The 17,338-nt window shown below is 41.8% G+C and overlaps 1 protein-coding gene across 2 annotated transcripts in view; it reads right to left on the reverse strand.

Annotated features, from left to right (window-relative positions):
• The window catches only part of zdhhc9 (zDHHC palmitoyltransferase 9), a 110,950-nt gene extending 93,978 nt beyond the window's left edge, over positions 1–16,972 (reverse strand). For both annotated transcript variants that reach the window (XM_078211536.1, XM_078211535.1), the window contains exon 1: positions 16,570–16,972. In XM_078211536.1, the coding sequence (XP_078067662.1) occupies positions 16,570–16,727 (158 nt within the window). In that variant the 5' untranslated portion in view covers positions 16,728–16,972. The remainder of the gene's footprint in view (positions 1–16,569) is intronic.
• Between the last annotated feature and the right edge of the window lie 366 nt (positions 16,973–17,338).

Below are 17,338 nucleotides of genomic sequence, written 5' to 3' on the forward strand. Positions count from 1 at the left end.
CCAGGCAAGTTAAAATACCCTGCAGTTTAAACAATTCACTCTCTCAAATCGCTCTGCACTTCACTTTCACGCACACCTGCCCACAACCACTTTCACAGCTGTACCCACCCCAACTCCCTCCCCGCCACCCAACCACTCACAGCTGTAACCTCCATCCCCTGCAACAAAAAAAAGGCTCACACCCAAGCCTCAAAATGGGTTCATAGTGGGAATCACTGCCTTGGCCTGTGAATACAGTCCTTCAATTTAGCTGAAAAGTAGTACGTCTTAAAGTGTCTTTCATGCCTCTCTGGTCAGCTCTTCATAACTTGATTTCAACAGCAGCAGCCATTACTCAGTCAGCACATTCAGGAAATAATTAGTCTCAGATGGGCAGACTGAACAGACATACCTCTGTCTGTCCATTTTTCCATTCCATTTTCACTGTGCATAGAAACAGCACACCCAGTTAGTATTACCTTTCATAGCCTATAGAGTTCTAAAACATTAAACACCATAATCACAAGCAATTCTTCACTTCCACCGGGTTCAATTCTGGCCTCGGGTCACTGTGTGTGGAGTTTGCACATTCGCCCCAGGTCTGCGTGGGTTTCCTCCGGGTGCTCCGGTTTCCTTCCACAGACCAGAGGTGCGCAGGTTAGGTTAATTGGTAAGGCTAAATTGACCCTAGTGTCAGGGAGATTAGCAGGGTAAATATGTGGGGTTACAGGAAGAGAGCCTGGGTGGGATTGTGGTTGGTGCAGATTCGATGGATTGAATGGCCTCCTTCTGTACTGTCGGGATTCTATGATTCACCAATTTTCCATTTTAATTGCATGCAATGGAGTAGTTGAACTGTAGCTGGTCATTTTGCAACAATGCAAGAGTTCATCAGCAAGAAAATAATGTTCTCCAGAACTCTTTCAGTTGCTGAAAATACAAGCTCACCTACAGCCAATTCTAATCTCCTGATCTTCACCACATTCAGCTTGCTGTGCATTTATTTTTGTTCTGTATTAAAACAAGAGACACCATTTGGCTCTTTCACACAAAGACTTATGATTCACCATACCTGTCACACTGTCTCGATGAGTCTTGGTCTTCACAACTTTATATGGGGTGTCGATCACACTTTGCATTAAAACATAAATGTGCCTACCATCTGTCCTGCACTTGTCAAACCGTTTTTACAATCTCAGATCTTTGGATTATAAAGCAATAACCTTGGGTTTTTAATGATGGTGAAATAGACTGATGATTCCTCCAGTTCCTGAATAACGAGCGTTACTCTTGAATTCAACTCTTTCGCTTTGGTAAGATAGAGTTAGGGGAACCTCCAGGACATGCTGGTTAGTGAAAGGTCCCATCAGAAACATGAAATTACTTTTTTCCCCCCCCCCATTTGGATGCAGAATTATTTAATGAACATTTTGGTTTTATAAATTTCCAAATGTATCTATTTTTAAAAGAACAAAGCAGACTAATGAATTTAGTGACATCTTAACAGCATTGTTTATAGAAAAGGGTACTGACCTCAAGATGTGTGCTTACATTAAAATGTTCTGTACAGTACTGGTAATTGTTACCAACTGTTTACAAGGAACACCATAACCTCAGAGCTTGCACCTTGTGCTTTCGTTATTCACTGGCAATTATTGATGTAACTGGCACTCTGCCATTATGGGTCAACAGCTTTGTCAACACACACCTTAGAGACTATGAAAATACTTGCAATAGCTAGACAACATCAATTATAAATACAATTTAGGAGGTAAGAGGGGGCAACTACATATAAACTAATTTCAAATATGGTTTAATTAATGGAGTCATATCACTACCATTTAACAAATGAGATGATTGCACCTCAAAGCAAGGATGTGACAATACTGTCGTTATTCTAATGTGTGGAACTAATTCCTGTTGCTGGTTTTAATCACAGAATAGCAAAACAGGGATCTTAGACTCTTGCCTCTCTCCTATAACTTAAAAATGCCAATCCTGTAAACCAGAAGGGAATAAAGAGCTCAACAAAAGTCAATACCTCAGAATAGCCTGAAATATAAACTTACGACATGTGGAAACTGTAATTACAACATACACAATTACAGTAGTGAGAAAAACGGAGAAGTTTTGCCGATAATGCATCAAGATGTTGGCTCAGGTGTCACGGTACACATCATACCATGGGCAACCACCCTTAACCTGAAATGTCGAGTGCTGATCCATTTCAACCTCCTTTAGAGGTCGCCACCATTAAAGATCCCAATCTTCAGCCAATTCGATTCACTCCACGCAACATCAATAAACTGCTAAGCACAATGGATACAGCAAACACCACAGTCCCCCGACAGCATCTCAACTGCAGTGAAAAATTGGTTTCAGAACTAACCCTGCCCCCAGACAAACTGCTCCAGTGCAACTACATCACCAGTAGCTACTTGATATTGTGACTGGTATATCCTGTCCACAAAAAGGAAATAGGCTAATCTGGATTACTGCCTCACCAGTCTACTTTCAATCAGCAAAAAGTGACAGAAGGTGCTATCAAGCAGTCCTTTTATCAATACTCAGTTTTCATTTTGCCAGCAACACTTGGCTCCAGACTTCATAGAAATCATTGAAACCCTACTGTCCAGGAGGCCATTCAGCCCATCGAGCCTGCACCAACAGCAATCGCACCCAGACCCTATCCCCGTAACCCCACATATTTACCCTGCTAATCCCTCTAACCTATGCATCTCAGGGACACTAAGGAACAATTTAGCATGGCCAATGCACCTAACCCACATATCTTCATTCAAGATTTGCTCCAAACATAGAGCTGAACTCAAGGCTCTTTCAAGCTTTCTTCTGATCAAATGTGGCATGAAGAACACCTAACAAAATTGAAATCAATGGGAATCTGTGGGGTTAGGAAAAGGGAGGAAATCTCTTCACTGGCCGGAGTAATACCCAACACAAGAAAGACGGTTGTGGTCGAAGGCCAATCCTCTCAGCCCCAGGATGCCATCCAAGAGATCTTCAGGGCAGTTCTCCAGTTCAAACCAGCATCAACTGCTTTAATAACCTCCCCTCAGTTCATACATGTCAGAAGTGGGGATGCTCATTGATCATCGTGTGGTGTTCAGTTCAGTTTGTAACTCATCAGATACTGAAGCAGTCCATATCCACATGCAGCAAGACCTGGACAACATTCAAGCTGGGGCTGATAAGTGGCAAACAACATTTGAGCCATAAGTACCAGACAGTGACAATCCCCAAGAGAGAATCAAACACCTCCCCTTAACATTCAGTTGCATTACCATTGCTGAATCCCCCATCATCAAGATCCTGGGTTTACCACTGATCAGACCATAAATACTGCGCCTCCAGGAGCAGGTCATGGGCTAAATATTTAAGTAACTCCTCTCCTCCTGACACTCCACCATCTACAAGCCGCAAGTCAGGAGTATAATGGGATGCTCTCCAATTTTCCAGCTGAGTGCAACTCTAGCACACAAGAAACTCAACACCATCCTGGATGAATAAACCACTCAATTGTCACTCCATCTATCTGCGGCCCACCTAGCAAAAGCAGCGCTTACCATCTACAGCAACTTGCCAAAATTCCATCAACGGCACTTTTCAAATCTACATCCAACACCTCGGAAAACAAGGGCTGCAGCTGCACAAGAACACCAACACCTGCAAGTTCCCCTCCAAGTCCTTCATTATTAGTGGTTCAACTTCTTGGAACTCTTCCTAATAGTACCATACCTGTTGTGTACCTTTATCATGTAGACCACAGCAATAGCTCATCATCTACTCAAGGGGAATTAATTATAGGCAATAAATGCTAGCCTTGCCCATGTCCCGTGAATAAACTCAAAATAATGGCACAGCTTGTTTCAGGAAAAACTATTCTGAATATGATCAGGAAGTCCAGGTTAATAAGGAGGAGGTGTTAGCAATTCTGGAAAGTGTGAAAATAGATAAGTCCCCTGGGCCGGATGGGATTTATCCCGGGATTCTCTGGGAGGCTAGGGAGGAGGTTGCAGAGCCTTTGGCTTTGATCTTTATGCCGTCATTGTCTACAGGAATAGTGCCAGAAGACTGGAGGATAGCAAATGTTGTCCCCTTGTTCAAGAAGGGGAGTAGAGACAACCCTGGTAATTATAGACCAGTGAACCTTACTTTTGTTGTGGGCAAAGATTTGGAAAGGATTATGAGAGATAGGATTTATAATCATCTAGAAAGGAATAATTTGATTAGGAATAATCAACACGGTTTTGTGAAGGGTAGGTCTTGCCTCACAAACCTTATTGAGTTCTTTGAGAAGGTGACCAAAGAGGTGGATGAGGGTTAAGCAGTTGATGTGGTGTATATGGATTTCAGTAAAGCGTTTGATAAGGTTCCCCACAGTAAGCTATTGCAGAAAATACGGACGCGTGGGATTGAGGGTGATTTAGCGGTTTGGATCAGGAATTGGCTAGCTGCAAGAAGACAGAGGGTGGTGGTTGATGGGAAATGTTCATCCTGGAGTTCAGTTACTAGTGGTGTACCGCAAGGATGTGTTTTGGGGCCACTGCTGTTTGTCATTTTTATAAATGACCTGGATGAGGGCGTAGAAGGATGGGTTAGTAAATTTGCAGATGACACTAAAGTTGGTGGAGTTGTGGACAGTGCAGAAGGTTGTTGCAGGTTATAGAGGGACATAGATAAGCTGCAGTGCAGGGCTGAGAGGTGGCAAATGGAGTTCAATGCGGAAAAGTGTGAGGTGATTCATTTTGGAAGGAGTAACAGGATTACAGAGTACTGGGCTAATGGTAAGATACTTGGTGGTGTGGATGAACAGAGAGATCTCGGTGTCCATGTGCATAGATCCCTGAAAGTTGGCACCCAGGTTGATAGGATTGTTAAGAAGGCGTACGGAGTGTTAGCTTTTATTGGTAGAGGGATTGAGTTTTGGAGCCAGGAGGTCATGTTGCAGCTGTACAAAACTCTGGTGCGGCTGCGCTTGGAGTATTGCGTACAGTTCTGGTTGCCGCATTATAGGAAGGATGTGGAAGCATTGGAAAGGGTGCAGAGGAGATTTACTAGGATGTAGCCTGGTATGGTGGGAAGGTCTTATGAGGAAAGGCTGAGGGACTGGAGGTTGTTCTCGTTAGAGAGAAGAAGGTTAAGAGGTGACTTAATAGAGGCACACAAGATGATCAGAGGATTAGATAGGGTGAATAGTGAGAGCCTTTTTCCTCGGATGGTGATGGCGAGCACGAGGGTACATAGCTTTAAATTGAGGGGTGATAGATATAGGACAGATGTCAGAGGTAGGTTCTTCACTCAGAGAGTAGTAAGGGCGTGGAATGCCCTGCCTGCAGCAGTAGTGGACTCACCAACATTAAGGGCATTTAAATGGTCATTGGATAAACATATGGATGATATTGGAAGTGTAGGTTAGATGGACTTTAGTTTGGTTTCACTGGTCGGCACAACGTTGAGGGCCGAAGGGCCTGTACTGCGCTGTTATGTTCTATGTCAAGACACTGAAATATCTGTGGGTTTTATTTATTCATCTTTGATGGGCAGAGTTGGAGTGATATTTGTATCTTGTTCATCTCAGTTTCTGCCAAACCTGTTCAAGTTCAACTGCCTGAAAACAGGAGGCCAGTGAGCAAACTACAAAACAAAAAAAAATGTTAACATGAAGAAACTTTACAATAGTCCAGCTTACAAACATTATTTTCGTATCTTCCAAGCAGGCATTCTTAGACCTGTAGCTACTTGTCTTTTTATTGGTTAATAAATCTTTTGGGCTGAGTATAGTCCAAACTCCAGTACAGTCAAGTGCTTACTCCATTACCTTCCAAAGTCAAATAAAAAAGGGCACCTGCAATAGCCAATACCATAATGTACTGTGTAGTTTTGTTTTTAAACTAACCCCACTGTTGTGAAAAATTGTGTAGATGCTGGACATGCAAAAGCATATAATAAGTGACAGTTTTCTATAGGATCTTATTAAGACAGTAAATCTGAGAATGTCTGACAATGGATTTTTAGAGGGATTGAGGCATTGAAGGTGTTTATATTCAGATGAGTAATAAGAGAAGAGAGTTAGCTCTGGCAGGATCTCCCCGATCATAAATGAGTCTTTGATACACCTTTTCACAATATCGACAATGGATCACTGATTACACTTCCTCTGCACGGAAGCGTCATCCAAATTCTCCTCAGCTGGCACTTTTTTCAGAATAAACTGAAATAAAAATTAAAGTCAACTTATCACAAAGTTTCTTTTTAAATTGCTAATCCAAAATAAAAGCATTTGGTATACATTTTATTACTCTTTCAAAATTAAAACCACAATGGTGAACTTTCACGGTTTGCTCTCCCAATGTCTTTGCAAATTTCTGTGTTTTGGTTTGCCAATCTTCCAAAAAAAGAGGAAATAAAATCAAAATGACATTATACTTGCCCATGACCCATACAGTGAAGGAAAAACCAGTTGCACACAAGTACTCAGATACAGTCCCAACTCTTCAAAAAGTAATCCCAAACCAAGAAATTAACTACAAATTGATAAAGAAACCGAAGTGAAACAAAAAAAAGGAAAATATGACTTTAGGAAACAAAAAACACCATGACATGAATGATTATGGTCCATCTAAGTCATTTACAACTTAGACATACTCAACTAATGAGCCTACTTACAGGGAATATACAAGTCAGGTGAAGGAGTCTAGAACCAATAGGCTCATGGAAAAGAATCCTGGAGAATTACAGAAGTTCCAATCCATGATGCATTTTGGCAACAGACACCAATATGCTGACACTGGGTTAGAATACAACATGCAAAACATGAATAGTTTGGAGTGATTAACATATTTTCAGAGTCCATGTTAGAGGTCACCTTACTAATGATTTGAAGATTTTTGTCCTTCCTTTATAGCTTAGGCATTCACAAGCCTTGATCCTTATCTTGGTTTTCCCCCAAGGAGTGTGTTACTGGCACGAGTCAAATTGGCCACGGGGATGAAACTCACTTCATTTGTTAATTCTGGAGTGCATCCAGTTAGGCTACACATTCTGACAGCTCCCACTTATCTTCAAAGGAAGTGAACACTATTGCATTCCAAGCAATTGTAACCCAAGTGAGCATTTAACGCCACAATTACAACAGCAACAAAAACCTACTCTACCAACCATCACCCTCTCCCAAGACAAAATAGAAGCTAAACAGTGCAGAGTTATAAATATAAAAGCAAAATGTTCAAACACTCTTAACATTTCAAACAATTTCCTCTCGCATCCTCTGACTGTTCCCTTATGACAAGCCACATCCATGTATCTATGATGAAATGCATATTTGATCTCATGTCAACAGCTGGATATATTAATTGGGCTTAAAGGATTAGTTGAATTTACCTAACTTTTTTCTGACCACAATATTTACCCCTTCTTTGCCTCCTCTCTGGACAACACCAACATCAATTCCATGCATGCTGGGCATACTTCCAGAAGCTTGCCAATATCTAACAGGTTTGCATGGTTGATTTTCTCTTTTTTGCCAATGAAGAACTGTCTCGCTCATGAGATCAACTAACTCAATATAGGTTATGGATTAAATAGTTTGTGCGCATTAATACCACACCTGCTGTGCGTTTAGTTAGCAGGTCACCCACAGAGTAATTGCCTTTTAAAACACAAATACAGTTCCAGCAATTTGAGCAATAAGTTCTCCAAATAAAGCAAGGAAGGGGAGAATCAAATCTGTGAAGATAAATAACACAAATAACAATATTCTGGGGGAAGCAAATAGTGTTGAAGTAGTTGCTATTTAATGACCTTGAAACTTAAGCCAACATTTTGCATCTGATGTTTAGGTTTCTCACTCGACCCACATTTGATAACAAGTGCATAACGCAATGCAACATTTGACCAAGTGTGGCATCAATGAGCCCAAATAAAATTGAAGCTAATGGGAATCTGGAAAATTTGCTTGGGGTCATACAGGAAAGAACGCCAATAATTCAGCCCCAGGACATCACTGCAGAGTTCCTCAAGATAGTCATGTTCTAGGTTCAACCATCTACAATTCCTCTGTCAATTAACTTCTTTTTATCATGATATCAGAAGGGGAGTACAATCAAGAAAGCAGGCCAGCATGCCAGGGCAAACATTAAGTATGCCTAAAAATAGGGTGCCAAATTGGTGAAACTGATAATAAGGACAATATGCATGCTAAACTTTGCAAGGAAAATGCTATAGATGGAACTAAGTGACCCATAACCAATCGATTAGATCACAGCCCTACAGTCCTGCCACATCCAGCTGTGAATAGTGGTATACAATTAAACAACTAACAGTCCACAAGCATTCCCATCCTCAATGATGGGGGAGCCCAGCACAGCAATGCAAAAGGCTGAAGTGCCAAGTGGCTGATCCATTTCTGTCTTCTCCTGAGATCACCAGCATCACAGATGGCAGTCTTCAAACAATTAATTTCAGCTGGTGTGATAAAGAGACAGCCGAAGACAACAGATGCCATTATGGATCCTGACAACACCCCAGCTGTAGTACCAAACACCTGAGCTCCAGAACTAGCTATGCCCCTAGCCAAGCTGTTCCAGTAAAACTGGAACACTGGCATCTACCCAATATTGGAAATTGCCTCACAGCATATAATCAAACATAGCACTAAAGAGCCCTAGCAAACTTGAAGTTGATGAGAATCAGACAGAAAACTGGGCTCTGGGTTGTGCCATATGTAGCATAGAGAAATATGGTTGTTGTTGTTGAATCATCTCAGTCCCAAGGCTTTGCTGCAGGAGTTCCTCAAGGTAGTGGCCCAGACCCAACATCTACGGCTACTTGAACGACCACCTTCCCTTCAGCACCAGATTGCATTGCTATGGGGGAGTTTTTCCAGCATTTTCTGTTTATATATTGGTTATATTCTCCCTTGTTGGAAATGGTCCTTGTGTGGCACAGATATTACTCGTCATGCATCAGGCCAGAGCTGAATGTTGTTCAGGTCTTGTCACCTGTGGGCACAGGTCGCTTTATTACATGAAGAGCAAGGTCAGAAATGGGACCTTTTGCTTTGATTGCAGTGTTGAGCACCATTCGTAACTCTTCATTCACAGTGCAAATCATCCTCCACCACCCCCACCCCCACAAAGTGAGGGAGGTGGATTATGATCAGGATCACACCGCCACTGCATTTCCTGCCAGAGATGACACTTGGTCTTTTTTTTGGATAATTGCACCCAACATTTTGAGGGCATCGAGCTCTTCTTTACAGCTAAAGAGTGAAATGTGGTGGATCTCCCCTTGATATTAAATGGCATTACCATTGCTGAATCCCCCACCATCAATATGCTGGGGGTACCATTGGCCTGGACCTTTGCTGGACCAATCTTATAAATATTGTGACTACAAGTCAGCAGCAAGAAATTCTGCAACTTGTAACTCACCTCCTGACTCCCCAAAGACTGTGCACTATCTACAAAGATCAGGTTTGGGATGGAATACTCTCCACTTGCCTGGATGAGTGCAGCTCCAAGAATGCTAAAAAAGAATGCTAACGAAGGGGCAGTATGGTGGCACAGTGGTTAGCACTGCTGTCTCAGTGCCAGGGACCCAGGTTCGATTCCCGGCTTAGATCACTGTCTGTGTGGAGCTTGCATGTTCTCCCAGTGTCTGCATTAGTTTCCTCCGGATGTTCTGGCTTCCTCCCACTGTCCAAAGGATGTGCAGGTTAGGTGCATTGGCCATGCTAAATTCTCCCTCAGTGTACCCGAACAGGCGCCGGAATGTGACAACTAGGGGATTTTCACAGTAACTTCATTACAGGGCAAATGTAAGCCTATCTGTGACTAATAAACAAACTTTACTTTAGAAGCTTGACCATTCAGGTTGAAGATTCTGCATGATCAATTCAGATAAACAAATGGCTAAGAACAGAAAAGAAGCACATCATGGTTTATGGTTGTTGTTTCATACCAGGGAATGGTGGATGAAAGTGTTCCTCACGGATCAGTGCTAGGACAACTGCTCTTTTGATATACATAACTGGCTTGGATATTGAATGGAGTAAAATTTCAAAATTTGCCAATGATATTAAATGTGTCTGTGAGGGTGATAGCAATTGACTACGACATGGGACAGATAGGTTAGCGGAACAGGCAGACAGTGTTTAAAGCAGAAGGCATGAGGTCATGCATTTTGTCTGAAGGCATAGGGAAAGACAATATTGACTTAATGACACTGTTGTAAAGAGTGAAGGGATAGAACTACCTGAGAGTTTGTGTGTATTGATCTTTGAAGCTGGCAAGATATATTGAAAGGGTGGGATTTTTAACTTCATAAATAGAGGCATTGAGTACAAAGCAGGGAAGTTATGCTCAACCTTTATAAAACTTTAGTTAGGTCACAATCAGGATGTTGCATTCAGTTCTGATCACCACACTTTAGGATGTGCAAGGTCCTCGAGAGGATGTAGAAGGGATTAACCAGAAGGTTCCAGGGATGGAAGATTTTAGCTACAAAAAATCATTTTCTTTCCATTGTTGCTAAGCTAGTTAAGGGTGGTATCAAATTGAAATAAAAGATGCACAATGCTGCAAAGACAGGTGATTGGGAAAATTAGAAACCATCAAAAGATAACTGAAAACAATTAGGGAGAAATTGGAATGAGTGTAAAGCAGCACAGAATGTACAAGCTCCTACTGTCTGTTCTTAAAAGTATAGAAAAACAAAGCAACTAAAGTAAATATTGGTCCTGAGGATGAGACTGTGGAATTAATTAGAAATAACAAAATGGTTGGGGTTTTGAACAAGTATTTTGTAACCATCTTCACAGAAGACGACACAAAGTATTCCAAGAATGGTAGAAAATCAAAAGGAAGCAAAAGAGTACCGGAAAACTAACAGGACTGAAGACTGAGAAGTCTACTGGCCCCAATATACTGCATCCTAGGATTTTAGAGAAAGTGACTGTAGAGATTGGAGATGTTGGTATCATCTGCCAATATTCTCGTGATTCTGGAAAGGTCCCAGTGCATTGGACATTTGCAAATTTAATGCCACTATTCAAGAATGGAGGGAGACAAGAAACCAGTTAGCCCAAGAGTCATCGAGAAAGTGTGGGTTCCATTAAGGGAGTAATAGAAAAATATATTTTTTAAAATTATAATACAGGTAGGGAAATTCAACACTGATGAAAGGGAATAAGCAAGGTGCATAAAGGGGAACCAGCAGGTGTAGCTAAGAGCTTATGGTGTTGGGGCAATAATATAAGCATGGATATGGAGGATTGGCTAACTCGCAGAACAGAGAACCGAATAAAAATGGGTCATTTTAAGGTTGGCAAACCGTAACTAGTCAATCAGTTCAGGGTTCTCAACTATTTACAGCCGATCTTAATGACTCAAATGAAGAGACAGACTGTTGTAGCCAATTTTTTTTGCAAAACAAAGATAGGTTTAAAAAAAAAGCAGGTTGTTAGGATAAAGAGAATCTGCAAAAGAGATTTAGATTGGTTAGGTGAGTGGGCAAAAAACTTTGCAGATGGAGTCTCATGTGAGAAAATGTGAGCTGGTCCATTTTGGCAGCCAGGAAGAATAGAAAAGCAGAATATTATTTAAATGGAGAGACACTGCAGAATGTCATGGTACAGAGGGAGCCCTTGTACATGAATCAAAAAAGTTAGCATGCTGGTACAACAAGTAACCTTTACTGCAGGGGGTTGGAGTCTAAGTATAGGACAGTCTCGCTACAATCATACAGGTCATTGGTGAGGTCACACAAGAGTATCATGTACAGTTTTGGTCTCCTTATTTAAAGGATTGATATACTTGCATTGGAAGCAATTCACAAACTTAGAAAACAGAAGCAGGAGTAGGGGGTCAAGCCTGCCCCACCATCCAACATGATCGTAGCTGATCCTCTATCTCAACACCAGACTCATGCTTTCCTCATATCCCTTGACACCCTTTCAGTCTAGAAATCTATTTCTTTCTTAAATTAATTCAGTGATTTGACCTTCACAGCCTTCTGTGGTACAGAATTCCAAAGGTTCACCACCCACCAAATGAAGACATTTCTCCTCATCTCAGTCCTAAATGGCCTGGCCCATATCCTGAAACTGTGACTCCTTGTTCTAGACCCTCCAGCCACAGAAACAAGATCCCTCAATCCAGCCTGTCTAACCCCGTCAGAATTTTCTATGTTCAATTAGAGTTTGAATCATTCTTCTGAACTCCAGTGAATACAAGCCCAGTTGACCCAACCTCTCCTCATACAATAAATCAGCCACCCCAGGAATCAGTCTGGTGAACCATTGCTGCATTTGCATTCCCTCTATGGCAAGTACATACTTTCATAGATAAGGAGAACAAAACTGCACACGACACTCCAGGTGTGGTCTTACTGAAGCCCTGTACAGCTGCAGCTAAAACATCCTTGCTCCTGTACTCAAGTCCTCTTGCAATGAAGGCCAACCATTTGCTTTATGAACTACTCATTATACCTGCATGCTTGCTTGCTTTGAGTGACTGCTGTACTGGGACACCCAGGGTACCTTTGTACGCCATCATCTTCCAATTTATCACAATTTAAATAATACTCTGCCATTTGGTTTCTCCATCTAAAGTGGATAACTTGACGTTTATCCACATTATACTGCATTTGACATATATTTGCCCAGCCACTCATTTCAGCTCACTAAATTGATTCCTGGGATGAAGGGGTGTCTTATGAGGAAAGGTTGAACCTATAGTTTAGAAAAATGAGGTAGGATCTTATTGAATCATAGAATATTCTGAAGGGGCTTGACAGGGTAGCTGCTGAGAGCATTTTTCCCTTCGTGAGGAATCAAGGACTTGGGGTATGGTTTAAAAAAGTTCTCATTTAAGATGGAAGAGGAGGAGGAATTTTTTCTCCGAGAGTCATTAATCTTTGAAATTCTCCACCCTGGAGACTTGGTCATTTAAAGTTGGGGTGGCAACAGTATTGTCCAGTAGTGAGTGGTCAATTGAACTAATTAGTGACCTCCCCCTTATGTAAATTTTGAATTTCAAAATGTTGATGATAGGATGGTTCCCCCCTCCTATTATCTTCATATAAGGTATCCTGCTGCTGTTTCTGACTGGAGGGTCTCCTACTGACCATCCACCATCATTAATGGAAGGTGAGACACTTCAACTGGCCTTATGGGAACAATCACAGATGAGTGACTGTCCCCCACATTGCGGGCTTCGGACTCCTATTTGAGCCTGACAGCAGGATCCTGAAACTCTTGGGGAAAAATCACTGCAGTAACAAAGCCAGGTAAAAAATGCATTTTGATCTCAAACTACTTGATTACTAGTTATAAAATAAATACTGCCATTTGTTCTGAACCCATCCAAAGTTTAATCCTAATTCAACAGCAGGGTAAAAAGCAATGTACCAAATATCATTTTTGGATCAGGTCCCTTTATGTTTCTCTGTGAATCGTGTTTCAAAATCGCGTCACGTATGTCATTGGATTGTCAAACAAAAAAAATTGTGCAATAATGTGGGAAAAAGAAAGGCATTCCAAATAAACATGCTCGGATCCAAGCATAAAATCCCAGTCATTGCAGAATTATGATGCAAAAACACTCCTAACCAAGTATAAAATCTCTCCCATCCCTCAACGTTTCTTACTTAGTCAGATTACATTCTCCACATTTTTAACTCAGTACAAATGCTCCCCTCGCTGGCAATGGATTCTATACAAACCTGGACCAATAAATTGGAGTATTAATCTTCAAAGTTTACCATTGTGCAGTTTGGAATCCTTAAGTAAAGTCTAATTTGTGAATATCATACTGCAAGAACTTGAGATTGGATTCAAATCAGTTTCTTGCTATTTAACATACATTCATGGAAACAAAATATATATTATGTGGCTCTGTTTTTCTTTAAACCTTTTCAAACATGCTTACCACAAAGAACAAACAGATAGCAATTACATTTTTTCAGTTTACCCATTCCTTGAGCTGAGAGAGATACAGCAACAAATACAAAGGGCTAATACTGCATAATACTTCAAGGAATCTGAAGGTGGTGCAGGGTGGTTGGGCAAAACAAGGTATGTGCAATGTCAATTTGCATTTACACAGTACCTCCCAAAGAATAAAACTTTCCAAACATTTCACAGAGAATCAGCTGACACATGGAAGGCAAAAGGTGAGGCAACCAAAAGGTATGGTTAAAAATAAATCACTTTGGAAAAGCTTCCATTGGGAAATAGCAACGTGAGGGAACTTGAGGGAATTCCAAGATGCAAGTACATGGTGGATTAGCCCACCACAACAAAAGCTGTAGTTACGGTGCAGAAAAGAGAAGATGGGCATTAAAGCATAATTAGAAGAGTATATAAATAGGATTGAGATAGACTGTGAAGACAAGTGGATCACGTATGGATTTGAGAAGATGAGGACAGAATACCAACATGACTCAACAATGAAGAGGTCATGAGAGCACGTGAAAAAAATAAGGACAGAACAGTTTTGATTATGGGATCTAGTTACTATTTTTAAAAAACATTTAAATTGAATACCTAATTTCAGTACTGATTTTAGAACACTAAAATACACCAGTTGGTTCATAAGCTGTCCCATTAATATTCCAAGATAACTTAATGGGTGGGTGGAACACAATAACCACCACTCATTGATTGTAAGTGCTTCCTGAAGCAAGGAATGCCTCTTCACATGGACTTGCTTAAGCTGGATATAATGCAGTTCAGTGCACTGGCCATGCTACATTCTCCATCAGTGTACCCACAGAACAGGGACTGCAATGGTTCAAGAAGGCAGCTCACCACCATCTTCTCAAGGGCAACTAGGGATGGGCAATAAACGCTGGCCAGCAGCAATGCCCATGTCCCACAAACATATTTAAAAAACCCCAACAGGCACCCGAGTGTGGCGACTGGGGATTTTCACAGCAATTTCATTGCAGCATTAATGTAAGCCTACCTGTGACAATATTAAATAAACTTTAATTTTAATTTGGAAATATCAGGAAAACAAGTTACTTTTCTGGAAAATATACCAAAGAATCTTATGCAAAACTAGTTTGACCAACATTAACCCAATTACAAGAACCAATGCTGTCCCTGAGGGAGAAAACAAAGTGGACTAATGGAGGGCATCAGGATATAAACACGTCCTGATCTCTATGTTGCAAAGTTTGGCACCTACTTGTGTGAAATGGTAACACACTTACAATCACTAACAATTCTACTGTTAAAAGACAACTATTTTATTTTCTAAACGAAAACAACACCGTAAATTCAATGATCAAAGGGGAATGGAAATAAATACACAAATTATATTTACATAACGATTTGTGCATTGTAAAGGGAGGACAAATTGATCCAGCATGGGGGACTTTGACAATAAATCAAATTTCCTAAATGCACTGCAAATTCAGAATAAAAAGCCCTACTTTTTCCCCTTCCTGATCATTGTGGTAGAACAGACCGGCTAAGCAAATGCCCATTCTTCAAATGTCAATAAGTTATTTGACCAGAAAAGCAATTACAGGCAAATCCCCAGAGTCCACAAGTAGGTACCAAGATACCTGCAAACCGTCCATCTGAGGCTGGGGAGAGGAGGCGGCAGCAGGTCACAGACGCTGCTCTGCCGCCACTGATATTGTTCTTTCTACATCCAGTGAAATTGAAGCAGCCCTGACTGAGATTAACTGGGATAAGACCATGAAACACATCGAGGATTGGGGCAAATCGGTTGAATCTTGTTTAAGAAAACAGTTTCGAAACTTCTAAAACAATTACCTCCCAAAAAAAGGAACAGAGGCCAGCAAATCATGTTTTATAATAATAGGTACTCTGAAGGCGACTCCTTTAAATTGGACAGCGCAAACTTTAATCGCCAGGCCATTTTCTCTGTATTTGCCAATACGACAGCACCAAGGAGATCAAATGATAACGCATCATTTCAAACGTCACTAGGATGAGAATCGCTTGGGCTGTCTGGCTCTTCCCCATTGCCACTCCACAAGAATTGTGACCTTTTGAGGTTTCATTGACCAAGATAACAACTGGGAAAATTCCGGTTATTTCAGAATCTAGAAAGGATTGAAATATTAAAAGACAAATATACCGTAGCTGCCAAGGTCACTGTCATTGCAAGTGAGATCTTAGAGAAAAAAAATGAGATTACAAACTCCTTGAAACAAATAGCAGGGAGATGCATTTTTCCTCACAAACATAAGTGACCGGCATCCAAAAGCTGAGTTTGGACAGGTCGCTAACAAAAAGTATTGGACGTAGGGAGATGTCTCGATTCCACACAGCACGATTTAAAATGCATGCAAAAATCAGTTGCAAGCTCCACGCCAGGCTGGGATTGAAATGGAAATTCAAGCAGCGCTCCGAATGCTTTATAGTAACCCCCCCCCTCCCTCCCCTTCTCAAACACAAGATTCCCACCCCACCTCAATATAATGCGATTCTCGCCACTTTCACAAGTCCAAGTCCTGATAATCCTGCCACCTTCCCCCCCTCCCCTCCTCTCCCCCAAAGAGCCATTGGAGCTGCCGGTCATTGTTACTCACTCAAAGCCGAAGAACAAGGCGCTGGTTCCCACGATGAGGAAGACGGTGAGATAAAAAACTCCTTTCTGCCGAGCCATCATGATCCTGCCATCGCAACAGAACGTGTTTCTCCCAGGCAGCTTCTGCCATTTCCGCGTTGGCTTTTTCTCGCTCTTCATCGCTTTGTATTCCTTTCGATAATTATTTACAAGGAAATGTGTGTGTATATTAAAACCTCATTGCGATCTATTCATGTATGTGCTTGAATGAGTCTCTGAGCTTGGTGACAGGGTGTAATGCAGCTGGTTCCTATCTCCCTCGCTGTGTCTTTGTCCCCCTCTCCAGTGCTGCCTGTGGCCGGGCTGCGAAGCTGGAGGAGACTCGGCGCTACCTCTCCTGGCTGCGCTGCTCCATCTCTCAGACTGAGCCACTCCCTTCCCAGCCCCACTTTGTCACACGGCCTGCTGCGCGTTCCCGCTCACCTGCTGGCTCCCGACGCTGCGAACGCGCGGGCGAGTGCGCGCACACGCACCTCACGCTGTTGGAAGCGAACCCATTCATTCACACCATCCGAGAGAGGTGGAATGGTCACCGTGAGGCAAGGGCAGAGGTGGGTGGGGGAATTCTTTCCAGGTATTCTTACTAGCCGGCGATCACTGCCACTGGGATGGCATTTTCACAGATGGTACTAGATTGTCATGTCTCTTTAATCCACTGTCCCTGCCCCCACCCCCTTTAGCCCATAATGGGCTGTGCAAAATAAAAATATCCTGTTTTATGCGCAAATGCT

This window comes from Mustelus asterias, chromosome 4 (assembly GCF_964213995.1).
Source record: "Mustelus asterias chromosome 4, sMusAst1.hap1.1, whole genome shotgun sequence".
Taxonomy (NCBI): Eukaryota; Metazoa; Chordata; class Chondrichthyes; order Carcharhiniformes; family Triakidae; genus Mustelus; species Mustelus asterias.